General features: G+C 41.4%; 5 protein-coding genes and 1 long non-coding RNA gene across 6 annotated transcripts in view; 1 reads left to right on the forward strand and 5 right to left on the reverse strand.

Moving 5' to 3' along the window:
- The window catches only part of abi3a (ABI family, member 3a), a 15637-nt gene extending 8082 nt beyond the window's left edge, over positions 1–7555 (reverse strand). Inside the window, 3 exon segments of the mRNA XM_046866356.1 lie at positions 490–669; positions 4242–4412; positions 7249–7555. Of these exon segments, the coding sequence (XP_046722312.1) occupies positions 490–669; positions 4242–4412; positions 7249–7515 (618 nt within the window). The 5' untranslated portion in view covers positions 7516–7555.
- Positions 7556–8847: 1292 nt separating this feature from the next.
- On the reverse strand, positions 8848–10394 carry LOC124397035 (Ig-like V-type domain-containing protein FAM187A). Its single transcript, XM_046866489.1, has one exon. The coding sequence runs from the start codon at positions 10284–10286 to the stop codon at positions 8973–8975; it is 1314 nt and encodes a 437-aa protein (XP_046722445.1). The 5' UTR covers positions 10287–10394; the 3' UTR covers positions 8848–8972.
- Positions 10395–11057: 663 nt separating this feature from the next.
- On the reverse strand, positions 11058–13410 carry ccdc103 (coiled-coil domain containing 103). Its single transcript, XM_046866491.1, has 3 exons — positions 13166–13410; positions 12529–12658; positions 11058–11594 (listed from the first exon to the last, which is right to left on the reverse strand). The coding sequence occupies exons 1-3, from the start codon at positions 13306–13308 to the stop codon at positions 11118–11120; spliced, it is 750 nt and encodes a 249-aa protein (XP_046722447.1). The 5' UTR covers positions 13309–13410; the 3' UTR covers positions 11058–11117.
- A 1855-nt stretch (positions 13411–15265) lies between these two features.
- On the reverse strand, positions 15266–18559 carry rpl23 (ribosomal protein L23). Its single transcript, XM_046866492.1, has 5 exons — positions 18408–18559; positions 17747–17830; positions 16463–16591; positions 15674–15787; positions 15266–15397 (listed from the first exon to the last, which is right to left on the reverse strand). The coding sequence occupies exons 1-5, from the start codon at positions 18418–18420 to the stop codon at positions 15315–15317; spliced, it is 423 nt and encodes a 140-aa protein (XP_046722448.1). The 5' UTR covers positions 18421–18559; the 3' UTR covers positions 15266–15314.
- A 1393-nt stretch (positions 18560–19952) lies between these two features.
- LOC124397039 overlaps positions 19953–27500 on the forward strand; it is a 10670-nt gene continuing 3122 nt past the window's right edge. The window contains exons 1-2 of the long non-coding RNA XR_006927873.1: positions 19953–19965; positions 22775–22780. This is a non-coding gene — a long non-coding RNA (uncharacterized LOC124397039). The remainder of the gene's footprint in view (positions 19966–22774; positions 22781–27500) is intronic.
- si:dkey-283b1.7 (von Willebrand factor C domain-containing protein 2-like) overlaps positions 25988–27500 on the reverse strand; it is a 4597-nt gene continuing 3084 nt past the window's right edge. The window contains exon 3 of the mRNA XM_046866490.1: positions 25988–26449. Within this exon, the coding sequence (XP_046722446.1) occupies positions 26199–26449 (251 nt within the window). The 3' untranslated portion in view covers positions 25988–26198. The remainder of the gene's footprint in view (positions 26450–27500) is intronic.

Raw genomic sequence — 27500 nt, forward strand, 5'->3', positions numbered from 1 at the left:
AAAGAAAGAAAGAAAGAAAGAAAGGAAAAGATGAAGGAAAGAGAGGAGAAGAGACGGTAGAAAGAAAGAAAGAAAGAAAGAAAGAAAGAAAGAAAGAAAGAAAGAAAGAAGAAAGAGAAGATGAAGGAAAGAGAGGCGAAGAGAAGATAGAAAGAAAGAAAGAAAGAAAGAAAGAAAGAAAGAAAGAAAGAAAGAAAGAAAGAAAGAAAGAAAGAAAGAAAGAGAAAATAAACGAAAGTCAAGAAGAAAAGAAAAGAAAAGAAAAGAAAAGAAAAGAAAACCCAGCAGTTTCCTGAGAAACCACACAGCGTGAACTTTAGTCCTTTTCTCCTGAAAATGCCTGATACAGATTTCACCTCTGATTGTTACAGAGCACTCCTTCCATAAATGTTCAGCAATGAAACATGTAGTGTGTGTGTGTGTGTGTGTGTGTGTGTGTGTGTGTGTGTGTGTGTGTGTGTGTGTGTGTGTGTGTGTGTGTGTGTGTACCTTCATGCCATGCCCCAGTGTGTCCAGGCCGCTGTAGGAGATCGGTGTACGGCTGTATTTGGGTTTAGGATCTTTACTGGCTGGAGGTAGGATGATTTTACTGCTCCTCGAGTATCTCTTACCAACAGTGAAAGCACCGATCTCTCGACGTGCCACCTTCTCCCGGTGCATATCTACAGTCTAAAAACACACGCACGCACACACACACACACACACACACACACACACACGTCTAATCAATACACTGACTTGGAAGTGCATGTAAGCTATGATGACGTGACTTAGTGACTCTAAGTGTTAAGTGGCGGGAGGTGGGAGCTCAGTGGACTTGGGAAGGTCACAAGTTCAAATCCCACCACCACCAAGCTGCCACTGCTGAATTAACACAGATTATTATTATTAACATTTGAACAGTAAAATAATTTAAATAAAATGCTTGCTTGGTCCACAGTGACACTGCGCTAACTCTAGTTTCTTTTTTATAATCCTGGCATTGTTGTGTATGATTTTAAGTTTAATAATAATAATGACAACAATAATAATAAATGCACTCAGACTGCAAGGCAGAGACTAAACAAACGTGCAGTCTGCCACTTATGTGATTATGCGATTTTAATTATTTTTCGCACGTAAAAATTATTGCATTGAACCAAAAGCCTTGTACTGAAACATTTCGATATAAATATGTGTACCGTTACCACCTTAGTGTAGGTATTATTAGGTATTGTGAGGTATTATGAGGTGTTATATAGGTATTATGAGGCATTGTGTAGGTATTATAAGGTATTGTGAGGTATTATGAGGTGTTATATAGGTATTATGAGGCATTGTGTAGGTATTATAAGGTGTTATTATAAGTATTATGAGGCATTGTGTAGGTATTATAAGGTATTGTGAGGTATTATGAGGTATTGTGAGGTATTATAAGGTGTTATTATAAGTATTATGAGGCATTGTGAGGTATTATGAGGTGTTATTATAGGTATTATGAGGCATTGTAGGTATTATGAGGCATTGTGAGGTATTATGAGGTGTTATATAGGTATTATGAGGCATTGTAGGTATTATGAGGCATTGTGAGGTATTATGAGGTGTTATTATAGGTATTATGAGGCATTGTGTAGGTATTATAAGGCATTGTGTAGGTATTATAAGGTATTGTGAGGTTTTATGAGGTGTTATATAGGTATTATGAGGCATTGTGAGGTATTATAAGGTGTTATTATAATTATTATGGGGCATTGTGTGGGTATTATGAGGTATTGTGGGGTATTATGAGGTGTTATATAGGTATTATGAGGCATTGTGTAGGTATTCTGAGGCATTGTGAGGTATTATGAGGTGTTATTATAGGTATTATGAGGCATTGTGTAGGTATTATGAGGCATTGTGAGGTATTATGAGGTGTTATTATAGGTATTATGAGGCATTGTGTAGGTATTATAAGGCATTGTGTAGGTATTATAAGGTATTGTGAGGTTTTATGAGGTGTTATATAGGTATTATGAGGATTGTGTAGGTATTATAAGGTGTTATTATAATTATTATGAGGCATTGTGTAGGTATTATAAGGTATTGTGAGGTATTATGAGGTGTTATATAGGTATTATGAGGCATTGTGTAGGTATTCTGAGGCATTGTGAGGTATTATGAGGTGTTATTATAGGTATTATGAGGCATTGTGTAGGTATTATGAGGCATTGTGTAGGTATTATGAGGCATTATGAGGTGTTATATAGGTATTATGAGGCATTGTGTAGGTATTATAAGGTATTGTGAGGTTTTATGAGGTGTTATATAGGTATTATGAGGCATTGTGTAGGTATTATAAGGTGTTATTATAAGTATTATGAGGCATTGTGTAGGTATTATAAGGTATTGTGAGGTATTATGAGGTGTTATATAGGTATTATGAGGCATTGTGTAGGTATTATGAGGCAATGTGAGGTATTATGAGGCATTGTGTAGGTATTATGAGGCAGTGTGAGGTATTATGAGGCATTGTGAGGTTTTATGAGGCATTGTGTAGATATTATGAGGTATTGTGAGGTTTTATGATGTGTTATATAGGTATTATGGGGCATTGTGTAGGTATTATGAGGCATTGTGAGGTATTATGAGGTGTTATTATAGGTATTATGAGGCATTGTGTAGGTATTGTGAGGTTTTATGAGGCATTGTGTAGGTATTATGGGGCATTGTGTAGGTATTATGAGGTATTGTGAGGTATTACGAGGTATTATGTAGGTATTATGATGTACTTCTAAGTATTAAGAGGTATTGTGAAATGATATACTACGGTACTACGGGGTATTATAAGGTACTGTGTAGGTATAATAAGGCAATGTGAGATATTATAATGTATTGTGCAGGTATTATGAGGTATTATGAGGTATTATGAGGTATTGTGAGGTATTATGTAGGTATTATGAGGTATTGTGGGGTATTATGAGGTGTTCTGCAGGTATTATGAGGAATAGCGTAGGTATTATAAGGTATTGTGTAGGTATTATGAGGCATTGTGAGATATTATGAGGTATTGTGAGGCATTTTGTAGGTATTGTGTACATTGATGTAACAGAACAGAGTTAAAGAGTAATGGAGGTGTGAGGTAATGATGTTGCATGACATTAGCCACATCAGATTAGCCACTTCCTGAATCACAGAAAATTTCTTCCTCTTGTCTCTTTACAAAAAGAAGTCTCGTTTCAAAAGCAGAAGAAAAAAAATGTTTGTTTTAATCCATTACGCCTTTTCTATGTAAATAGATTTCTTTAAACTTTAGCGTAACCTCTGATTAGCGCTAAAACGGACTGAGATCTGGGACTCAATGTGTGCACCCAGGACTGTGTGTCTGAGCATTTCCACAGCACCCTGAACACAATGCAGAGCATCAATCAGGCTAGTGCTTAGCCTCTGAGCGCTGGAACACACTGGCCCTTTCATTTCGGCTGGGGGAGAGAGAGAAAGAGAAAAAGAGAGAGAGAGAGTGAGAAGGGGAGAGAAAGAAAGAGAGAGAGACTCAGGTGACCCGGTTAAGCAGGACGAGCACAGAGTTTTCTGGAATGTGCCCGAGTGAAAAGATGGCAGAAAAAGGGGGGGAGAAGGAAATGAAACAGTGGCCTGAGTCCAGCTATGGATCCCGTGGGAAAATCCAGAAGAAAGAAAGGAAGAAACGTAAATCTCTGTGATGTTTCAGTAGATTGTATGAGATGGTATTGAAAAGTATCAAGAAATAGAGACTAATTTTAACACCCCAACATATGGCAGCACGAAGCTGCACGCACAGTCAAAGGGAGCACCGATCTTCTTAAGTCAATGCGGCAAAAGACATCGTGCTGTGTACGTCTGAAGCCATGCAACTGGTGCTCTTCTGACCACGTGTGCACCCTGTCACTGAGCTCTCCTTACACGTGTTTCTCGCAGGAAACACCATGATCTCACTTCTGCACCCACCCTACTCACCAGATGCTGCTCAAAGGTTGCTGCTCAAAGGTTGCTGTTTAACAACATTTCGGTGTGAATCACAGAAGGTGCTTTACACGCTTCGAATAGAAGACACATTTCAGAAGTGTCAGGAACGCTGGAAGAGCTGTGCTGCTGTGCAAGGGGACTGTTTTGAAGGTGATAGTGTGTAAGCGTAGATAAAATACTTTCTCGACACTTTTAAAAACCACCCCGTATATTTAAGCTCAGAAGAACATCAGCAGTGTTTTTATAGCAGGACCACACAGTGCGAATGATGCTCTTACCAGTCCGATGAGGTTGATGTTGGACTCAATGTGACGGAGCTGTGAGCACTGAGCATCCAGCAGTTTGAGTACGCTGGTGGCTAGCGTGCTAATCTGGTAGGCCACGCTAGCTAAAGACTGAGTGGTGAAGGCCTTGGTTTCCTCCAGAGCTTTAATCGTATCTCCTCCTGCCTGTGGAGCACAGAAAGCCAAACTCAGCTTAGCATAACCATCTCTATCTCTAACACACACACACCAGTCACACACAGGGACTATAAATCTATCCCACACACACACACACACACACACACACACACACACACACACATTGTACATATATGTACATTTTCACGCTTTTTAACATAAATTATGACCAAAAGTTTGTGACCACCTAAACGTATCCTTCTTTTTGAACATCCCATTCCACATTTAGTCTCCGTTAGGCTTTTATAACAACCTCCATAGTCTTCTGGGAAGATGTTTTACTAGAAGTTGCGTGGATTCGTGTGAGATTAATTCAGCCACAACAGTGTTATTAGCGCGGTCAGCGTGAAAAAGTCATCCTGTTCATTAAAGTTGAAGGTCAGTAGCTCTAAAGCAGCAGATCTTCCACTCCGTCCCATGGGAGGGATATCTTCATGGAACATCTGAAGGAAAATGTAATGCTACCAAATGCATCCAAAGAACTGTGTGCCCTAAGCTTTGGTGGTAACAGTTTGGGAAAGAACCACAAATGAGGGAGAAAAAACAGAGGCGTCCCAAACCTGTACCAGTATCAGTGTGTAAACCAGTATCATGACTTTAAGCGTATTTAAGATATTAAACCCTAAATTCATACTAATACTGAATACAAACCGATAAAAGTAAATCCCAAGTGTTTTCTTTTTCAAATAATCAAACCTTCTCATATATTTACAGTTACGCATTTGAGAGATGCTCTTTCCCGGAGTTGAGGATTAAGGGCCTTGCTCAAGGGCCCCAAAAGCAGCAGCTTGGTGGTGAATCCACATCAAATTCACGTCCATTTTTTAAAATGTATTTTCTATACAACAGCGAAGATCTTTAAAGAAAAGGCACAGGAACCGACATGATGAACAGGGTGTGTCCTGCTTCTCTGTGGCTTTGGTGTCACCAAAAACCAAACGGAAGGAACATGGAGAGTTTTGCTCTCAAACAACAAAAACAAAACTGTTACATGGAAGTGTTACCATGCTAACACTTCCAACAGTTTGTCGGTTCCTGTGCCTTTTCTTTAAAGATCTTCGCTGTTGTATAGAAAATACATTGACGTGGATTTGATGTGGATTCACCACTCAAGCTGCTGCTTCCGGGGCCCTTGAACAAGGCCCTTAACCCTCAACTCCGGGAAAGAGCATCTCTCAAATACGTAACTGTAAATATATGAGAAGGTTTGATTATTATTTTTCCAAAAAAAAAAAAAAAACTGTTGGAAGTGTTAGCATGCTAACACTTCCAACAGTTTTGTTTTTGTTATTTTGTTTAATTGAATTGAATCCATTTTCATCATTCCAGGGTCTTGGTGCCAAATACTCATTAGTGAAATGTATCTAGTGTGCAAGTGCTCAAAGCTAACGTCTTCCTAACTAGCCGAGTCGCTAGTTTTTTTAGAGAGAGAGAAGATTTCGCAAAGAACAACGTCGTTTATAGTGAAGGTTTCCAAAGGTTCATGTTTCCACAGGTTCTGAGTGAGAGCACGTTTCACTTCCTGTCAGCTGCATTCGCAGTTTAGCTTCAGTGCAACTGGAAACAATAAATAAATAAATAAATAAATAAATAAATAAATAAATAACATGTATACAATTAATTAATTAATTAATTAATTAAATTAAATTAAATAATAAGCTCCACCATACACCAGATGTATCCTGGGTCCTATGACGTATACTGAGGATAAATGTATCCTTACGTTAAACAACAACTTATGCCTTTAAAACACCAAAACCCAAAAAGAACGCAGTCCACTGGATTGGTGATGTTTGAACGTCTCGATGTTTTCGAGTTCCTTTAGCGTGAGGGAAGAAATGTCCGATATTAGAACTTTACTTCCCACTTTAGATTCATGGTTCATTTAAAAACTTTCTAGTTCCTTTCCAGTCAGATCAGTGTCTGACCCCAGTTAAGCCTGCAAAGCCTTTCCACATGGTGGTGACCTGAAAGCGTCTGAGAAGCACCTCACTCTGTATATAAGATCTATTCTTCTCTGTGTTCTTCCTTTTTTAGGTGTCAGATTTTAAAGGTTTATTTGCACTTTGTCTCATACTGTTTTAGGATCTTCGTCACAGGATCATCATCAGATTTCTTTTCTCTTTGACGTTAATAAGACAAAAGAAAACACTCAGAAAGAACGAAGAACAAACTCACTCTGTGCTCACACTGGAGACTCCTTCCCCTAATCAACTCCATTTCATAATCAGCTTTAGCGAGATATACAGTATATATACGATTCCTGGGGTAAATCATTACTATAGAAGCAAAATAAAGTTTTCGCTATACTCAGTCAAAATTATGTGGACACCAACCCACCAGAGCTCTCACGTCTTCTTGGAGAACGTCTCGGTCCAGAATCTACACGCCGTTACAAACAATAATCTGTTATATCTGCGTTACGTTTTCAAAAGTCACACTTAGGAACTAAAATACTGGTGTGATTAAATGATTTAACACACCAACAGACTTTTTCACATCTTGTGGAACATCTGGTTGAGCACTCTACCTTCCTTGTTGGTTCTACATTGTTGGTGTTCAGCGTTATTTGGTGTGGATTTTGCATTTGGAGTAATTTAGAAGTTCATTTATGATCTTAATGATCCAATGGTGCACATTTAGAACTGGTGATGCTCAGGTGTAACAGACAGACTACATGTAGAAGATTCAGGTTTGATGGCACCACGCAACAGACAAAAAAAAAAGTTTTTTTATACTTGAGAATGTTGAAGTTGGACGTGTGTGTGTGTGTGTGTGTTTGTGTGTGTGTGTGTTTTTCGAGAATAACGGTGAAGGGTCTCACCTGGAGGTAGCTGCTCTCGCAGTATTCGGCCACATTGCGCAGGTTGTTGTAGTTTTCCAGGAGCGCATTTCGTGCGTCTGGGGCTTGCTGAAGGATGGTCGTGATCTCCTCCGTGCAGCTTTGCTCCTTCATCGCTGTTCGAGAGACACGGAGAGACAATAAGAGAAAGAGAAAGTGTGTGTGTGTGAGCGTGCAGCTCCGGAAACTCCGTCTGCAGAAGTGCGCCTGTGGGCTCGCGCTGCGAAAGCAGAAGCGGAGACGCGTCATCTAACACACACACACACACACACACACACACACACAAGTTCATCAAAACTGCACAGACCTGCTTCATAAACTTAAATGTCATTTTTCTAAATGTCACGTGACACCATTAATGGGTAAAGGAGTCGGTTCATGAAGCGACTCAAACGAGTCATAAGACTCCCTCTGTTCAACTTCCCTATAATGCTGCAATTTAAAGAGTCGGTTCAGTTGAGACAATTGATTCACAGGCTCTAAATCAGAATCAGAATCATTTATTGATTTCATAGGGCAATTGTTTGGTTGCAATTGATCACAGTAAAGATTAAAGCAAAGATTAAAGTACAAATATATAAATAAATATACATATTAAGGTATGTATTAAGTGAATCAAAACGTGTAGCAGCATGAAATTGTGAAAACCAGATTCCAAAAAAATACATTAATTATTATTATTATAGAAAATGACCATTATTATTATTATTATTATTATTATTATTATTACTGCACTGAGTGATTCGATTCATTTTAACCAAATGATTCAAATCAAAACACGATCCGTCAAATGAGTAGCAAGAAGATGTGTCCAAATGTTTGTGGACAACCAAACATAAGAATGTTATGTGCTTCTCGGAGCATTCCATTCCACATTTAGTTTTTGTTTGTCCATATAATAAACACCACCCATCTGGGAAGATGTTCCAAGATGTTGTGAATATTTGCTAGTAAAGTCAGGTACTGATGTAAGTGAGGTGAAGATCCCTGGGGTGCAATCACTTTTGAAACTCTTTGTTCAATAGGGTTTATAGTTCTATAGCAGGAGATCTTACACACCTTCCAACCCAGATCTTCATGGAGCTGGATTTGTGCAGTGGAGTTGTTATTGGGCAGTGTATATTACACTTAGTAGTAGTAGTAGCGCCCCCTTGCGGTGATTTTGTGGATTCTTTTACAGCTGCTGCACGTTTATATTTCATTACTTTCATAATAATGAGTTATAATTTGCTCTTTTCCTTCCACAAGGGTGTTTTAACCCCAAATAATTTCCAAGAAGCTACATTTTATGTTCACAGCACCAGTTTAGACTATCTATTAACTTCCACTTATCCAGATGAACAAACTGAACTTCCAGGTGTAACTGCACTTAATGAACATTATTTATTCACATATTAGATGTTTAATATGCAAAACAAGTGGTCAGTCATTTATTTATACAGCTTTATTCTACCATAAAATGTATTTCATTCAATTTTATAGTATTTATTTGTACCATAAAAAACATAAAAACATGACACACACATTGGCAGATCCTGAATCCGACTAGGAGAAACACGGTCCTGCCGAAACGTGCATTTTTTAAATATTGGAAGTATTAGTTCATACATGTTCTTATATACAGTCATGAATTAAACAGTGTGTATGAAATAACTATAAAACATAACCCGTGTCAGTAAAAGCTACTGAGATATGTTCATTAAAAGCTAATCTGAGGTCCTGCGCTCTGCGATCAAGTCGCAAATAAATCGAACAGATGCAACGAATACGAAGGCGACGGTGAATCCGGCGTAGAACATCAGGATGACTTTGAGGCCGAAGAGAGCGTCCGGGTCGCTGATGCTGCGCTTGTGTCCGAGTCGTGTGTACACCCCGAGTCTGATCTCGCCAGCTTTTTTGCCTTGGATCCAGCAGTAGTACGTCCCTTTGTCCTCCATTCTGACTGGTCTGAAATGAAGATGGTGACCCACATCGATAAACACACGCGGGTTGGTTTGCATTTCTTTCATATACTGAGAGCGATAAAGCGGCGTAGAGCCCCGATCCCACGCCACCACGTGCTGGGGTCTCGCTTTGGGACAGGACAGGACGAAATCGGTGTTCGTTGGGTGGTTATGGTAGTAGACCTGAAGTCCTGGAGAAGCCTGGTTGCTGAACGCAAGGAACTCCAGCAGGGCTTGTTTCTGTGGATTCGACGGAGGTTTTGAAGGGCAGAACGATTCACAACTTCTGACACTGAACTCGGCGCCGTGTTCGACGCCGCTCATCCCAAAGTGAGGAGGAACCGCTGAGGAACCGCATGACGTCACATTTTTGTTCTCCCTAAGATAACGTACTTGTAGATATTGGCTCATGATGTAACAGAGCCCGACTCGGACCTGCTCGCCCTGGACGTCACACCGGTCGCACACGGACCATGGCCAGTGGCTGGTAAACACTTGAAAGTGTTCACTCGGATCCAATTTGAGGTCTTTTGGTTGTTCAATGATCCAGGGAAAGAGAACATTCCGAACGACCTGAACGTCTACATTGTAGCCGTAGAAGAACTCCCCCGAAGCGGTTCCACAGACGTAATGCCCAGAGTCGCTCTGCTGAGCCCTGAAGATGAGCAAACTGAACATACGGATAGAAAAGCGGTCGTGAAGGTTCACTTCTCCTCCGATTCTCGACGGATCCGTTATGATGGTGCCCGAGAAGTCGGTGAGAACTTTGGTGTTGTCAGTACCGAGGTCTTTCTGATAGTACCACACGACGGATAGAACGTCCGCTGGTTTACAGTGACACGGCAGCTCCACGGTCATGTCAGCTACGTACGCTGCGTTATCGAAGACGAGGAACGCAGGACATGATCTAGTAGTGAATATGTCCTCCTTGTCCTCAGGGGCTTGATAAGCACCCAGTAAGAGAGGACACAGGAACAGGAACAGTGGTTTAGGAGACAATTGCATGTTGAAGCTTCTTCTGAAGGAGTGTTTTGATTTGAAAGAGTGGTTTGTGCCACAGAACTGTGGTGATGTCATCGTGTCACACTACATTCATTTGATTCGAATCATCGCTTGTTTTTTTTTTTTTAAGTTTTCAGAGGAATCACAATCAGGCTCAGATACTCGCAGATGTGGAGACGATAAATGAGAAATGATTCGAGTATAAATCACCTTCCACATGAGGAGCTGAGCAAAATAAAATAAATAAAAGAATATAAAAACAAAATACATTTTGTAGAAATTATATATAAAATATTTGTATTGACAGTTTTATTCATTTTGTCATCAATAGAATACGATTATTTCACATTTAATTTCGAAATATTTTCAAGACTAGTTTTGTTACACGCCAACAGATGGCAGCACGGGGCTGCACGCACAGTCACAGGAAGCACCGACCTTTCATAATTGAGTGTGGCAAAAGACATCATCCTGTGTACATCAGGATCTGTGAAACCGGTGCTCTTCTGCCCACGTGTGCACAACGGGCTCAATTCACACGTGAGGTTCTCTCCGGAAACAACATGATCTCACTTTCACACTCACCCTACACGCCAGATTTGGCTCGTGTGGACTTCGCAACTTCCTGAAGATGAAGACAGCTCAAAGATTGTCGTTTTTGACAGTGGAGATCCGGTGGGAATAGCAGAAGGTGTTCGACACGTTCCATTTTGAAGGTGATGGTGTGTAAACATAAATAAATGAAGTACTTTCTTGTAAACAGAGTGAAACTCGAGACGTTTTGATGCCACCTCATATATAAACTGTTTTAACTTAAATGCTGAAAAACTCACCAGAAACGTAAACTTTTAAAAATCTTTTTAATATTAAAAGTTTGTCCATGAATCTAATCAGCATAAAAACTATTCAGATTTTCCCCACTCCATACTTTACCATCAAACCCCTGATCATCTCCGCTTCCTGCTCTGTGTTTTCCTCAGTCCGTTTCTCAAACTCTGCAGATGGTTCCTTCTTGCTCTGAGGAACCCGAGGAGCACCGAAGAGGCTAGAACACTTCTCCATAAGGTTGTGGAAGAGACGCTTGCACACACCTCTCTCCTTTTCACTGAGCAGAGACATGTTGAGGCCGAAGCGGCCCGTGAGTGAGAGTCCCTGCAGCACTGAGATCACGTCTGCTTCGTCCCCAGGCTTCAAACACTCACACAGGACCGTCAGAAACTCGCCCAGGAGCCCGAATCCCACCTCAGTGTGGAACATCTCCTTGATGTTCTCTCCACCCAGCCTGAGCAGGAGAGCATACTTCTCCTCGGAGCTTCCCTCGAACCTGCGCCAGTCCCGACTCAACTCCGAGGCGCTCCGAGGCAGCGACTCACACAGTACCGACTGAAACAGCAAACGTGCATCACGTCATTTCTACATCAGATCCCACACAGAAATCATTCATTCATAACAAGAGCAGGACTCGTGTTTATTACATTATTCCTGTTTCATCATTTCAAACCTTTTGTGATTTTATACATAATATATTTATATCATTACACGGTTTTTTATTATATTCCTCATAAAATCATTTTATAAGAATATTATTCAATAATTAAAAAAAATACATGATATATATTAATAATACAATATTCAGATAAACACAAATAAAAATTATTATAATAATGAATGATTCGAATAAATCATTTGAGTATATTATATTATATTATAATTTATATATATATTTTTCTAAATCTATTCTTCCTAATAGCATTTTATTAAAATATATATATATATATTTAATACAATTATTAAAATACAAAATATATCATAAATTATGATAATATTTTTACCTCATAATTTCTATTTATTATTCTAAAATAAATAAATAATTTCATTAAAAATAGTTATTTTATTACACTTTTAAAACCCTTATAATATTGAATTTTTATTTACTGAATTTCTTTTTATTTTAAAATAAATAAATAAAATGTTAAATTCCATGTAAGAAGTAAGATTTGTAATAAATTAAAAATATTAATAATATAATATTAATAAAACAGTTATAATGCTTTTACAGATGTGGTTATAAACAAATGCTTCTGATTGTTTGGACTGATTTCTGTTATACTGATATTTTATACCTGATTCGATCTAATTGTTGTATTTCTTCATGCTTTGTGTGAATATGAAGTGCTTTAAAGTCGTTTATTTCCAAGCTAAATTTAAAGCTTAGTTTTTCCGGCTATGGATCCTGTCGGATAGATGAAGTTTCAGTAGGAGAAAAGAGTGTTTAAAAGGTGATAAATGATCAATATAAACAACAATCCGTCCGGACCTGCAGTGAGTCCGTGTTGGTGGGATTCGTTTGGGTCTTCACAGTGCTGACGGGGTTCCAGGGCTGATTCCGTGCAGTGTTCTTGTCCTTTTTCTCCAAAGGCTTTAGGTGAGATGCCTGCACAATGTCTCTGAAACATAACAAAACACACAGCAACACGTTCCATCAAACTTCATCAAACCACAGACACTGGTTTATACAGGACGTGAGATAGAAGATGCACATCTCAGGTACACAGAGAGATTTTTTTTTGTTTTTTAGCAGAAATCGATGACATCATTAACATGGGGCTCAGTCGTGGAAGGAGTCTCCAGTTTTAGAAGAAGAGCTGCTGCCAAGCTCCAGGACCAAAAGTGAGATTTTGAACCAATAAGGTCGGTAGACAATGTCCATTTTGGAAAATTCGATGAGGATCAAAGGTTTTACGAAGCTCCGCCCCCTGATCGCTTTCTAAAGTGATTGACATGAGGCGCATCCTATCACAAACCAGCATTCTTGATTTCTAATTGTTGTTTTTTTCTCAGCAGTGTAATAATCCAGTCTTTTTATTTAATTATATTTATCATGTTATATTACAGATTGTGTCTATAAATTAGGACAATTTCATGCAGATCCAAAAGGAAAACGTGTCTCTTACCGGAATTCTTCATAAGTAGCCACTTTTTGGTGAATTGCGCGGAATTTGGCGTCGTTTTCCCTCTGGTACTTTTGATCCGCTTCCACTGCGCGTTTCAGCTCCTTTTCCAGAGCCGAGAAATCAATAGCGTCGCATTTCTCCATGTCTAAAAGCGTTTCTATCGGAGCTTTCTGGTTTTATTGGGTTTGTTTATTGGTCACCATGGCAACCACAGCGCTGTAACCCCGCCCAACTCTATCCTATAACACACAAACACACAAACACACATACATGTGCAAGGAAGCGGTGATTTGGCGCCCCCTAGTGTTGGAAATTAAAACGGATAAAATAATAATAATAATAAAACAATTCTTGTTAGATTGATTATTTATATTTCTTTTTTCTTTACATTTCCAATATCTCCCATCTACACACTGAGCAGGGGCCTCACTCAGGGGCCCAGCAGTTGCATCTTGTTGTTGCTTGGATTTGAATAAAATTGTGCAGAGGGTACAAATAAAATCATTTGGATGAATCCTTGATGCACTTCAAGTTCTAGATATAAAATCAGTTTATCAATTCCTGCTATTATAACCTTCACTCTTCTGGAAAGATGTTCCACTAGATTTTATAGGTTTATAGATCTCTGGTTTCTAGTTGAAGAAGTGACTGGAGAACATCCTGTCCATCCACAGACTCATATACAGTTGTGTGTATTCGACACTGAGGGAACAGTTTAAATGAGAAGCACAAATTCCTTATAAAGGCAGGTGTTCAAACACTTTCGAATCACCTCTAAACACCAGGACTTTGCGTTTCCTCTCCTTCCATCTCTGCATGCGAGATGTTCTGATTGAAGGAACCTGATAAAGGAAGTTGAAGCGGTTTGAAGTCTGTGTCTGAGCTCTTTATTCCAGCAGAACTGGAGCAGTTTGGAGAGAAAGGTTTTGTTAGGAGGACGCAGAAAGATGGACGCGATTAAAATCTGCATACGTCCGAGGATTCGAGTGAATTTGTCACGAAGGTCACAAATTCATCCGTCACCAGCTTCCTAGTGGAGATAAGATCAGCTCATCTAATCAACAAAATCCCATCAACAAGAAAGTTCATTGTTCTGGTCAAAACCATCCAGATCTACTCAAATGGCTGATTTTAAAGTTCTTAATGTAACAGACCAAAAAATAAAACTCGTCTTTTCATGCTCCTGAGATACCACTAAACCAGTCCCATTCTCCTTCCCAGGACTTTCTGATTAATCCTGATCTTTGAATCAGGATCTCAATCTTCATTTGAGGACCACTTAGTGCAGATGAGGATGCACAGGCTGAAGGCGCAGCCATGAGGTTCCTGTAGAAGACCAAACTGAAGACCCATATTGATCTGGACTGTAATTAATAAACAATTACAACAAATTAGTGCTGCACGTGACCAATTTCACACTCATTCGCATCAGTGAACAGCTGAGAAGAAAGAGAACTTTAATGAATTCTGTGTGGAGGACGAGGATGAACTTCAGTTTGGTTCCTCTTGAGGTTTCTACAGAAGTCATCACTGGCTCACTTGGTACAGAGAACCTTAAAATTTAGAAATTAGAAAAGAGAAGGAAGGAGGGAAAACTGAAGAGGAAAAAGGCAATACAAAAGAAATGAGAAACAAGGAGAAAAACAGAGGGAAAGAAAAAGAAATGCAAAAAAAAAAATCAAAAGAAGAAAACAAGGAAGAAGAGGGAAAGGGGGGGGGGGGTAATAAAATAGAAAAAGAAAGACAGTAAAGATAGAAAACTATACTCGTCTCTTCTTTCCTCCGTACCCCCAGTGATGTTTGGAAGCTGTGGTCAGAGCGCGTGATCAGCCATGATACAGCACAGCGCACAGAGGGTTAGGGGCCTTTCTCAAGGGCCCAAGAGTGGCAGCTTGGTGATACTTTACCCCTGCGTTCGCACCTCCCCGAAAACACACGCTGGAGACATTAAACACTTTCACTGAAGTCTATTTAGGAGCAAATTAAAAAAAAATAAAAAATAGCAAAAAACCTGAAGTGCAAATTTAAAAAATGTAAATAAAATTGAGACAGTTTAATGAGGAAATCAGGAGGTAAGGACACTAATGAAACAGACGAGCATTGATGGACTTTCAATATTTTATTGAAAAGGCTGAAGCCGAGTGAGAGCTCAGGCGATGCTCCCGGCGTTTGAAGCGATCCTGGGCCACAGATCTGCACACTCCTTCGCTACGGGTCCTGTAATCGCTGAACCTATTAAACAGAAGGGAAAAAAAAAAAAAAAAAAAAAAAAAAGTTACAGCTGCACCAGACATCAAACAGTGGAACCGTCTGGAAGACGTTCTTTTGTTCCATCACGGATTGAGGTTGAACAGTACGGTGTAAACCTGCCACCTCACCCAAGAGTGACGGGTTTGGCTGTTCCCTTCCACGACAACTCCCTCGGCCACGTGTGGACGGAGCGAGTGCTTTTTAGAAGGGGGGGGAGGGGCAAGGACGAGGACGTCCTGCCGTGATAAACGCGCTCACCTTTCATTTCTCCTTTGTTGTTCACTATGACCCCCGCGTTGTCTTCGAAATACAGGAACACGCCGTCTTTTCGCCGGTACGACTTCCGCTGTCGTATCACCACCGCCGGATGCACTGCAACGCAACAACAAGCTCGTGTTGGTCATATCGAGGACACGTGAGACGCCACGTTCACTCGAAGCGTGCTTGTGGGCGGAGCTAGCGACAAAACTGAGGAAAGTGCATTTTTTTTTATTTACTATTTATTTTCAAATAGAATTACAGGTAAATCAAATCCAGATGTCGATTTTTCCAAATTATATACGGTGTGGCCAAAAGTATTGGGACACCCAGCCTTTCTAGCACATATGCACTTCTACAAACTGTTACCAGGAGGCCTATGAAGGACATGGATATGGTGGGATTGAATTCTCTTTTGTTGGAACTAGGAGATCCAAACCTGTTCAAGCGTTACACAATGCACCTGTGCACAAAGCCAGCTTCATGAGGATACGCTGGTTTTGGAGCAGAAGATCTCCCTCTAGAAAGCTCTACACCCTCAACCCTCTCACACACTCCACAAGCACACGTCATAATTGAATAGAACATCTCCACAGAGGAGTGGAGGATATTACCAACAAACTGAGATGATGTTTAGAAAGAACTATAGTCAGATTTTAGTCATGCTCACAAAGCTGAATAAAATGATTGACAGGAGGCTCATCCAATCACTAATTCGTACTCAAGAGATCTTCCGTAGTAAAAGTACAGATCTATTAAAGGGGTGATGGAACATCAGAAGAGACGTACCCTTCTTCCTGAGCTCTGGCTTGCCTTTCTTGACCGTGGCCATGACCATGTCACCCACACCTGCAGCAGGAAGCCTGTTCAGACGGCCCTTGATGCCTTTGACTGAGATGATGTACAGGTTCTTGGCACCTGATGAGAAAAACGCAGTCAGTAAAGACCAGAATAGTGAGAAGATCCACTGTATAAAATCAAACGAAGTAACGGTGTTCCATCACGGATTGAAATTAAACAGCACAGAATTTATCGCTGCCATCTCACCCAAGAGTGATGGGTTTACTATCTCCTTCCACGACAACTCACTCAGCCACTGAGCAGACCAAGCAAGTGCTTTAAAGAAGGAGTTCAGACGAGACCAGAACACAGGAATAAAAGATGAGAAGAAAAAAAAACTACCAGTGATAAACTCCAGCTTCATATAGTTTCCTAGCCTGATCCTGGAGAACCTTAAAACTTCAGAAATCTGGTCCTGCAAAGCCCTGGCTTTAAAACCCAGTTATCCCAAAGTAGATCCTCCAATCTGTTTTCCAAACCTTAAACATAAAGATCTTCCCAACCTTGGTCCTGGTGTACACCAGGTCTCCAAACACCAACCCAAGAACACACATCTTCCTAAGTCCTGGAGAATCTCCATATACTTTCCCTGACCTCATAGAAAAGAAGCTCGTTTCAGAATTCTGCTCCTGCAAAAGCCTGGCTTTTTACCACTGATCCTGGAGAACTTTAGGTTCTCTCAAAGCAGCACTTTAACCTAAAATCTCCCAAATGTAGTTGGTAAACCTGGACCCCCAAACTGGTCCAGGTTTTCCAACCTTAATCCCCCCAAAAAAAACCAGATCTCCTCAAACTAGATCCTGGAAAGCAAAGGTTTTCCAAATCCCAAACCAAAAGAACCCCAGGTTTCCTTACCCTAACCCAAGAGAACCCCTGTTCCTCCCAACCACAATACATGAGAACCCCAGTTTTCCCAATCCTAACCCAAGATCTCCCAACCTAGGCCCTAAAGAACATCAGATTTGCCAACCTCAAAATCCAAGAAAACCCCAATTTGCTCCTGTAGAACCTGGAAATCCCCCCCCAAAGCCTAACCTCAATGCCATCCCTTGTCCTACAAAACATCAGGTCACAAAAGGAGATCCACAAGAACCTACAATCACCTGCAGAACACTAATGTGCACAGGAACCAACAAGGTGCACGTGATCAGCACCAGCAAGACACAAATAACATTCTGGATACAGTCATGAACATCATGAATCTGAAGCTCTCACACTTCATGGAGAAGTTACCTGTGTTGTCTGCGCAGTTGATGACCGCTCCAACTGGGAGACCCAGCGAGATGCGGAACTTGGCTCCAGAAGAACCTCCACGTCCTGAAAAAGAAGACCACCACCGTCAGCTTAAAGCAGATTCTTGTAGACCAACACACGTGTTCATACATGACATGAATCACCATCATTCCTAAAACAAGCTCTGAAACCCTCCTCCTCTCAGACACGAAGCTCCTGATGAACATTTCTGAGGATCTTAAATATTTACCCCTAAAACCTCTCCATGATGAAGACTAAAAGCCCATGCAGCTTCTCTGAGAATGCTAGTTTCCTCCCGCGCGCAGCTAGCATACTAATCTCCTTCATATCAAAAAATTTCCCTTAGGTTTAACTTAAATACTTATTTTTTTAACAAACACAAATAAAAAATAAACATCTCAGACCATCATGGTGACCCCAAGCTCGGTTTTAAGGTTCCTCGTGAAGACCCGAACCGCCATCCATTTACAAACCCGGTCCGAATCGAAGCGTTTTTTTAATCAAATTAAACCGTTTTTTTAATCAATATCCACCAAAACATCTCCCACAACACTTCCTAAAGCAATAACGTTCCCCAAAACACGGTTTAAACGCGTCCATTAGTGCGGATTAAAACGGATTCCACACTCCGGATCTTTACCTCTTTTAGACATGGCTGCCGGAAGGGTAAGAGGAGGGAGGCAGAAAGGAACGCTGGGAAATAGCGTCGCGCGCACCACAGAGAGCAGCGCTTCCGCTTCAGAGCTTCTCAGGACCCCATGTTCGTGTGTGTGTGTGTGTGTGTGTGTGTGTGTGTGTGTGTGTGTGTGTGTGTGTGTGTGGGTGGCCGCCACATTTGCCTGATCAATAATAAATCTAATAAACGGTTTTATTACAGTTTATTCCATTCCTAAATTATGTGAATGTGTTGAAAGTATTAGATGGATGTCGAATTAAACTTAACTCTTGGTTATAACGCGATATAAGCGTATTATGTAGATAAAGCCATTTCAAAAGCATTTTAAAAATCTACAAATTACATTAAAAAGAGTAGAGATGACAGAAGATTTAACCCAGACATTAGGGGGGCACAAGCCAGTGCACTCTTAGTGCCGGTCCCAAGCCCGGGTAAATGGGGAGGGTTGCGTTAGGAAGGGCATCCAGCGTAAAACATGTGCCAAATCAAATATGCGGATCACAAAGGAGAATTTCATACCGGATCGGTCGAGGCCCGGGTTAACAACGACCGCCACAGGTATCGTTAGCCGACAGGGTACCGTGGAAATTGGGCTACTGTTGGTCAAGGAGGAGAAGGAGAGGAGGAAGACGCCTACAGAGACGGCAGGAAAAGGAGCAGTGTAGGAGAGTAGAGGTTCGGGTTGGTACTTTAAATGTTGGTACTATGACGGGTAAAGGGAGAGATAGCTGATATGATGGAGAGGAGAAAGGTAGATATGCTGTGTGTTCAGGAGACCAAGTGGAAAGGGAGTAAGGCCAGGAACATTGGAGGTGGATTTAAACTGTTTTATCATGGTGTGGATGGGAAGAGAAATGGTGTAGGGGTGATTCTGAAGGAAGAGTACAGTAAGAGTGTAGTGGAGGTGAAGAGAGTTTCTGATAGGGTGATGATCGTGAAGGTGGAAGTTGAAGGATGATGATAAATGTCATCAGTGCCTATGCTCCACAAGTTGGCTGTGAGATGGAGGAAAAGGAAAGATTCTGGAGTGAATTAGATGAAGTGGTAGATGGTGTACCTAGGAAAGAACGATTGGTGATTGGGGCAGACTTTAATGGGCATGTAGGTGAAGGGAACAGAGGTGATGAGGAGGTGATGGGTAGGTATGGTTTTAAGGAGAGGAATGTGGAAGGGCAGATGGTGGTAGATTTTGCTAAAAGGATGGAAATGGCAGTGGTGAACACGTATTTTAAGAAGAAGGAGGATCATAGGGTGACGATAAGAGTGGAGGAAGGTGCACACAGGTGGACTATGTGCTATGCAGGAGATGCAACCTGAAGGAGATTGGAGACTGTAAGGTGTTGGCGGGGACAGTGTAGCTAGACAGCATCGGATGGTGGTCTGTAGGATGGTTTTGGAGGCGAAGAAGAAGAGGAGGAATGTAAGGATTGAAAGAAGAATAAGATGGTGGAAACTGAAGGAGGAAGAGTGTAGTGTGAGGTTCAGGGAAGAGGTCAGACAGGGGCTCGGTGGTGGTGAAGAGGTGCGGATGATTGGGCAACTACTGCAGGAGTGATGAGGAGGCAGCTAGAAAAGTACTTGGTGTGACATCTGGAAATAGAAAGCAAGACAAGGAGACGTGGTGGTGGAATGAGGAAGTGCAGGAGAGCATTAGGGGAAAGAGGTTGGCAAAACAGAAGTGGGATCGACAGAGTGATGAGAAAAGTAGGCAGGAGTACAAGGAGATGCGGCAGCAGGTAAAAGGGATGTGGCGAAAGCCAAGGAAAAGGCATATGAGGAGCTGTATAAGAGGTTGGACACTAAGGAAGGAGAAAAGGAGTTATACCGATTGGCCAGGCAGAGGGACCGAGCTGGGAAGGATGTACTGCAAGTTAGAGCAATAAAGGATGGAGAGGAAATGTGTTGACTAGTGAGGAGAGTGTGTTGAGAAGGTGGAGGGAGTATTTTGAGCAGCTGATGAATGAGGAAAATCACAGAGAGAGAAGGTTGGAGGATGTGGAGTTGGTGAAGCAGGATGTAGATAGGATTAGTAAGGAGGAAGTGAGAGCAGCGATTAAGAGGATGAAGAATGGAAAGTCGGTTGGACCAGATGACATACCGGTAGAGGCGTGAGATGTTTAGGAGAGATGGCAGTGGAGTTTTTAACCAGATTGTTTAACAGGATTCTGGAAGGGAGAGGATGCCTGAGGAATGGAGAAGGAGTGTGCTGGTACCGATCTTTAAGCATAAGGGAGATGTGCAGACCTGCAGTAACTACAGGGGAATTAAGTTGATCAGTCACACCATGAAGTTATGGGAAAGAGTAGTGGAAGCCAGGCTGAGAGAAGAGGTGACCATCTGTGAGCAACAGTATGGTTTCATGCCGAGGAAGAGCACCACAGATGCCTTATTTGCTTTGAGGATGTTGATGGAGAAGTATAGAGAAGGACAGAAGGAATTGCATTGTGTATTTGTGGATTTAGAGAAAGCGACGACAGAGTGCCAAGAGAGGAGTTGTGGTATTGTATGAGGAAGTCAGGTGTGTCAGAGAAGTATGTGAGGGTGGTGCAGGACATGTATGAGGACAGTGTGACGGCAGTGAAGTGTGCAGTAGGTACGACAGACTGGTTCAGAGTGAAGGTTGGACTGCATCAAGGATCGGCCCTGAGCCCTTTCCTGTTTGCAGTGGTGATGGACAGGTTGACGGACGAGGTCAGACAGGAGTCTCCTGGACTATGATGTTTGCAGATGATATTGTGATTTGTGGTGAGAGTAGAGAGCAGGTTGAGAAGAGCCTGGAGAGGTGGAGATATGCGCTGGAGAGAAGGGGAATGAAAGTCAGTAGGAGTAAGACAGAGTACATGTGTGTGAATGAGAGGGAGGGCAGTGGAGTGATGCGTTGCAGGGAGAAGAGGTGGAGAAGGTGGAGGAGTATTTTGAGCAGCTGATGAATGAGGAAAATCACAGAGAGAAGGTTGGAGGATGTGGAGTTGGTGAAGCAGGATGTAGATAGGATTAGTAAGGAGGAAGTGAGAGCAGCGATTAAGAGGATGAAGAATGGAAAGTCGGTTGGACCAGATGACATACCGGTAGAGGCGTGGAGATGTTTAGGAGAGATGGCAGTGGAGTTTTTAACCAGATTGTTTAACAGGATTCTGGAAGGGAGAGGATGCCTGAGGAATGGAGAAGGAGTGTGCTGGTACCGATCTTTAAGCATAAGGAGATGTGCAGACCTGCAGTAACTACAGGGGAATTAAGTTGATCAGTCACACCATGAAGTTATGGGAAAGAGTAGTGGAAGCCAGGCTGAGAGAAGAGGTGACCATCTGTGAGCAACAGTATGGTTTCATGCCGAGGAAGAGCACCACAGATGCCTTATTTGCTTTGAGGATGTTGATGGAGAAGTATAGAGAAGGACAGAAGGAATTGCATTGTGTATTTGTGGATTTAGAGAAAGCGACGACAGAGTGCCAAGAGAGGAGTTGTGGTATTGTATGAGGAAGTCAGGTGTGTCAGAGAAGTATGTGAGGGTGGTGCAGGACATGTATGAGGACAGTGTGACGGCAGTGAAGTGTGCAGTAGGTACGACAGACTGGTTCAGAGTGAAGGTTGGACTGCATCAAGGATCGGCCCTGAGCCCTTTCCTGTTTGCAGTGGTGATGGACAGGTTGACGGACGAGGTCAGACAGGAGTCTCCTGGACTATGATGTTTGCAGATGATATTGTGATTTGTGGTGAGAGTAGAGAGCAGGTTGAGAAGAGCCTGGAGAGGTGGAGATATGCGCTGGAGAGAAGGGGAATGAAAGTCAGTAGGAGTAAGACAGAGTACATGTGTGTGAATGAGAGGGAGGGCAGTGGGTGATGCGGTTGCAGGGAGAAGAGGTGGAGAAGGTGGAGGAGTTCAGGTACCTGGGGTCAACAGTGCAAAGTAATGGAGAGTGTGTTAGAGAAGTAAAGAAAAGAGTGCAGGCAGGGTGGAGTGGGTGGAGAAGAGTGACAGGAGTGATTTGTGATAGTAGGGTATCTGCAAGAATGAAAGGGAAAGTTTATAGGACTGTGGTGAGACCTGCGATGTTGTATGGATTAGAGACAGTGGCATTGAGTAAAAGGCAGGAGGCAGAGCTGGAGGTAGCAGAGCTGAAGATGTTAAGGTTTTCGTTGGGAGTGACGAGGATGGACAAGATTAGAAATGAGTTTATTAGAGGGACAGCACATGTAGGATGTTTTGGTGACAAGGTGAGGGAGGTGAGATTGAGATGGTTTGGACATGTGCAGAGAAGGGACATGAATTATATTGGTAGAAGAATGCTGAAGATGGAGCCACCAGGTAGGAGGAAAAGAGGAAGGCCAAGGAGGAGGTTCATGGATGTGGTGAGGGAAGACATGCAGGTAGTTGGTGTGAAAGAGGCAGATGTAGAGGACAGGGTGGTATGGAGACGGATGATCCGCTGTGGCGACCCCTAATGGGAGCAGCCGAATGAAGAAGAAGAAGAGATGACAGAAGATTTTAAAGATGGAGGAATCATTGGTTTTGATTCTATAAATAATCTTCTTTAATGGGATTCTCCCATTAGGGGCGCCACAGCGGATCATCCATCTCCACACCCCTGTCCTCTACATCTGCCTCTGTCACACCAACTACCTGCATGTCTTCCTCACCACATCCATAATCCTCCTCCTTGGTCTTTCTCTTTTCCTCCTTCCTGGTTCTCCATCCTCAGCATTCTCCAACTGATATACCCCATGTCCCTCCTCTGGAAATCCCCAAAGCCTAACCTCAATGCCATCCCTTGTCCTACAAAACATCAGGTCACAAAAGGAGATCCACAAGAACCTACAATCACCTGCAGAACACTAATGTGCACAGGAACCAACAAGGTGCACGTGATCAGCACCAGCAAGACACAAATAACATTCTGGATACAGTCATGAACATCATGAATCTGAAGCTCTCACACTTCATGGAGAAGTTACCTGTGTTGTCTGCGCAGTTGATGACCGCTCCAACTGGGAGACCCAGCGAGATGCGGAACTTGGCTCCAGAAGAACCTCCACGTCCTGAAAAAGAAGACCACCACCGTCAGCTTAAAGCAGATTCTTGTAGACCAACACACGTGTTCATACATGACATGAATCACCATCATTCCTAAAACAAGCTCTGAAACCCTCCTCCTCTCAGACACGAAGCTCCTGATGAACATTTCTGAGGGATCTTAAATATTTACCCCCTAAAACCTCTCCATGATGAAGACTAAAAGCCCATGCAGCTTCTCTGAGAATGCTAGTTTCCTCCCGCGCGCAGCTAGCATGCTAATCTCCTTCATATCAAAAAAATTCCCCTCAGGTTTAACTTAAATACTTATTTTTTAACAAACACAAATAAAAAATAAACATCTCAGACCATCATGGTGACCCCAAGCTCGGTTTTAAGGTTCCTCGTGAAGACCCGAACCGCCATCCATTTACAAACCCGGTCCGAATCGAAGCGTTTTTTTAATCAAATTAAACCGTTTTTTTCATCAATATCCACCAAAACATCTCCCACAACACTTCCTAAAGCAATAACGTTCCCCAAAACACGGTTTAAACGCGTCCATTAGTGCGGATTAAAACGGATTCCACACTCCGGATCTTTACCTCTTTTAGACATGGCTGCCGGAAGGGTAAGAGGAGGGAGGCAGAAAGGAACGCTGGGAAATAGCGTCGCGCGCACCACAGAGAGCAGCGCTTCCGCTTCAGAGCTTCTCAGGACCCCATGTTCGTGTGTGTGTGTGTGTGTGTGTGTGTGTGTGTGTGTGTGTGTGTGTGTGTGTGTGTGTGTGTGTGTGTGGGGGGGTGGCCGCCACATTTGCCTGATCAATAATAAATCTAATAAACGGTTTTATTACAGTTTATTCCATTCATAAAATATGTGAATGTGTTGAAAGTATTAGATGGATGTCGAATTAAATTTAACTCTTGGTTATAACGCGATATAAGCGTATTATGTAGACAAAGCCATTTTTAAAAGCATTTAAAAAATCTACCCATTACATTAAAAAAGAGTAGAGATGACAGAAGATTTTAAAGATGGAGGAATCATTGGTTTTGATTCTATAAATAATCTTCTTTAATGGGATTCTCCCATTAGGGGGCGCCACAGCGGATCATCCATCTCCATACCCCCCCTGTCCTCTACATCTGCCTCTGTCACACCAACTACCTGCATGTCTTCCCTCACCACATCCATAATCCTCCTCCTTGGTCTTCCTCTTTTCCTCCTTCCTGGTGTCTCCATCCTCAGCATTCTCCTACTGATATACCCCATGTCCCTCCTCTGCACATGTCCAAACCATCTCAATCACACCTCCCTCACCTTGTCTCCAAAACGTCCAACATGGGCTGTCCTTCTAATAAACTCATTTCTAATCCTGTCCATCGTCATTACTCCCAAGCAACATCTCAACATCTTCAGATCTGCTACCTCCAGATCCACCTCCTGTCTTTTACTCAATGCATGTTTATTATTATTATTATTATTATTATTATTATTATTGTTATTGTTATTGTTGTTGTTGTTGTTATTATCATCATCATCATCATCATTATTATTATTATTATTATTATTCATGGTGCTTGAAGTGCTTGAAATATAATCTTAAATACTTATCACTATAATTTATATTATTATTATTAGTGGTAGTTTTTCTATTATTATCATTTTTAAATCATTATTATTATTATTGTATTTATTTTTATTTATTCTTCTGGACACTTCTGGATACATGTCCTAATGAACAGTTAATATATCATAGAGTAGGAAATCTATGAGGAACGTATTAATTGTAACTTAACAAAAAAAATCTTTATTCAGAAAAAAAGATACATGAAATGAGATTTATGTTAAACAACATGAATAAACAGATAATATCTTTTGAGATGACTGTTTTAGGACCATACTATGGATCATCTGGTTTAAAAGTGCTACATTTATGGGGATAAAAAAAAAAGAAATGCCTGGAATATTTACATAATGCTAATTTAGAAGTTCTAAGATCTTCCCAGCAGAGTGGTGCTGATTATAACAGCATATGGAGACTAAATGTGTAATGGGATTTTCGAAAAGCATTTAGAAACTTATAATCAGGTGTCCACAAAATTTTGCTCATAACGTGTATGTTGTACTGTGCATTAAAGTTTATATTGTATGATCTAGAATTTGTTTCATTTTCATGGTTAATTTTCTCCTCGATCACAAGAAAGAAAGAAAGAAATCCCCCACTAGTGAAGAACATCTTTGAGTTTTACAAGAGGTAAGAAGTATTTCAGCTGAATGTTTGGAGAAACCAAGTGTCCGGATGCTGAGAGTGTGTGAAGCTGTTCTTCATGCTGAGGGAGGACTTTTATAGATTAGTTTGATGAGTTTGTTGCATGGGAACAAAAGGAACGTGCACGTGTCTCTCAAAAACTATCAGTGTTTCCACACGTGCACACGTGAAAGCTATAAAACAAGTATATGCTAAAGAGGAGTTTATATAAGGCCACACACACATACACACACACACACACTCACACTGGGACGTGCATTCGCTTGATATTTTATTTTTCTAAAAGTTTGTTCACCACAAACACATTCTCACAGGTCACAGCGTGGTTCCTGCGAGTGCAGATGGAAGATGGATCCCAGAATGCAAGTGTTTTTGACGGATGTCTTGGATCTGGAGGGGGTTGGAGGAGGTCAGCGTTGGCACTCGGTACAGCGCAGGTTGTGTTTCTCCCGGCTAAACGCTAAAGCCTTCATGGGATGGCATCCAACCTGGGCATGCGCTCTCTCTCTCTCTGCCTCTCTCGCTCCTTCTCTCTCTCCATCTCCTGCTCCTCCATCTGCTTGAACGCGTCTTCGTCCGGCCGCTGGCGCTGTTCACACGTGGCGTGAGGGTGCGTCTGCCAGGTCCCGTCTCGGTAGGTACAGAAACAGACAGTCCATTCGTCCACCTCCACTCGCTCTCCAGCAGGAATGATGCGGTTCCCGGCGAAGCAGTTTGGACCTTTAAGAGGAAGGGACACGAACATGCAGGTCAGAGGAAGGGATGAGGAACATCTGGAGCGTTGGATAGGTAGAGAATATTGATTGTCACATCTGGTAATTAAGTGGAGAAAAGCAGTTCTGCTGAAAGCGTCATCAAGAAATGCAAAGCAAAAACACTCACATTGGAGACGCTTTCCATAAGCAAATTCACCAAATATTATATATTTGCTGTTACAGGTCTTCTCAGTCACTTTGCAGCGTTTCTCAGATCAGAAATGAAATTCTCTGAACTACTTGTTCAACCTCCACAACATTTAGTCACTTGTGCTCATCATAAAAACATTTCTTGATCAAATTGCGAAAGCTTTTCTAGATTGATGTAATGGATTGTGTACGAGTGTCTGCTGTTTCCTACATTATCAGTTGTTTATATTGATCAAAATATATTATACTGCTTTCACCTGAAGAGTTTTAACCCCCAAAACATCTCAACATCAGTTCATTGTAAACGTCATTGAATGCAAAATGATTAAACCGGTTTTCATCATCTGTCGTCTAAACTTTCTATTCAACTTTATTTTTCTGTAAATGTGTTGAATTGATGAATTGTGCAGATGAATCTTGAAGGTCACTAATGAAGGCGAGTGAACGACATCAGATCAACCAATAATCAACCAGTTCTCTAAAACAGGTCAAAGGTGAATCTGGTGAAGCTTCAGTTGGAGACTGAATACAGACAAAACACAGAATTATACATTCTGAAAACGGATCAACGAATAAGAAAAACACGTGTACAGTAAAAGTGTGAATCCTGTTCAGTGTCTTACAATCAATATAAATCTAATACCCAATCAAATAAATACATTTGTGCTGAAACTCAGATTTTAAACAGAAGGAAGTCAAATTTTGTGTATTTTCAGTCACTGTGATCCAAAACATCGTTTATATCAAGAAACACTGAAACTGTGCATCACACTGAAAACATGAATAAACATTTAGATGATTTTGTTTGTGATCAATGACGAAATGACTTTTAATTCTGATGTTCAGTGACACAAATACTTACTTTT

Source organism: Silurus meridionalis, chromosome 14 (genome assembly GCF_014805685.1).
Source record: "Silurus meridionalis isolate SWU-2019-XX chromosome 14, ASM1480568v1, whole genome shotgun sequence".
In the NCBI taxonomy this organism is placed as follows: domain Eukaryota; kingdom Metazoa; phylum Chordata; class Actinopteri; order Siluriformes; family Siluridae; genus Silurus; species Silurus meridionalis.

Excerpts from the sequence above, each read along its gene's own strand:
- LOC124397035 (XM_046866489.1), bottom strand. The coding sequence starts at position 10,286 with ATGACATCACCACAGTTCTGTGGCACAAACCACTCTTTCAAATCAAAA.
- rpl23 (XM_046866492.1), bottom strand. Across the intron at positions 16,592-17,746 it reads CAACTGCGCAGACAACACAG|GTGCCAAGAACCTGTACATC; the intron begins GTAACTTCTCCA and ends TTTTCTCATCAG. Across the intron at positions 15,398-15,673 it reads CAACAAAGGAGAAATGAAAG|GTTCAGCGATTACAGGACCC; the intron begins GTGAGCGCGTTT and ends TCTGTTTAATAG.
- ccdc103 (XM_046866491.1), bottom strand. The coding sequence starts at position 13,308 with ATGGAGAAATGCGACGCTATTGATTTCTCGGCTCTGGAAAAGGAGCTG. Across the intron at positions 12,659-13,165 it reads GCTACTTATGAAGAATTCCG|AGACATTGTGCAGGCATCTC; the intron begins GTAAGAGACACG and ends GTTATGTTTCAG. Across the intron at positions 11,595-12,528 it reads CCAACACGGACTCACTGCAG|TCGGTACTGTGTGAGTCGCT; the intron begins GTCCGGACGGAT and ends TTGCTGTTTCAG.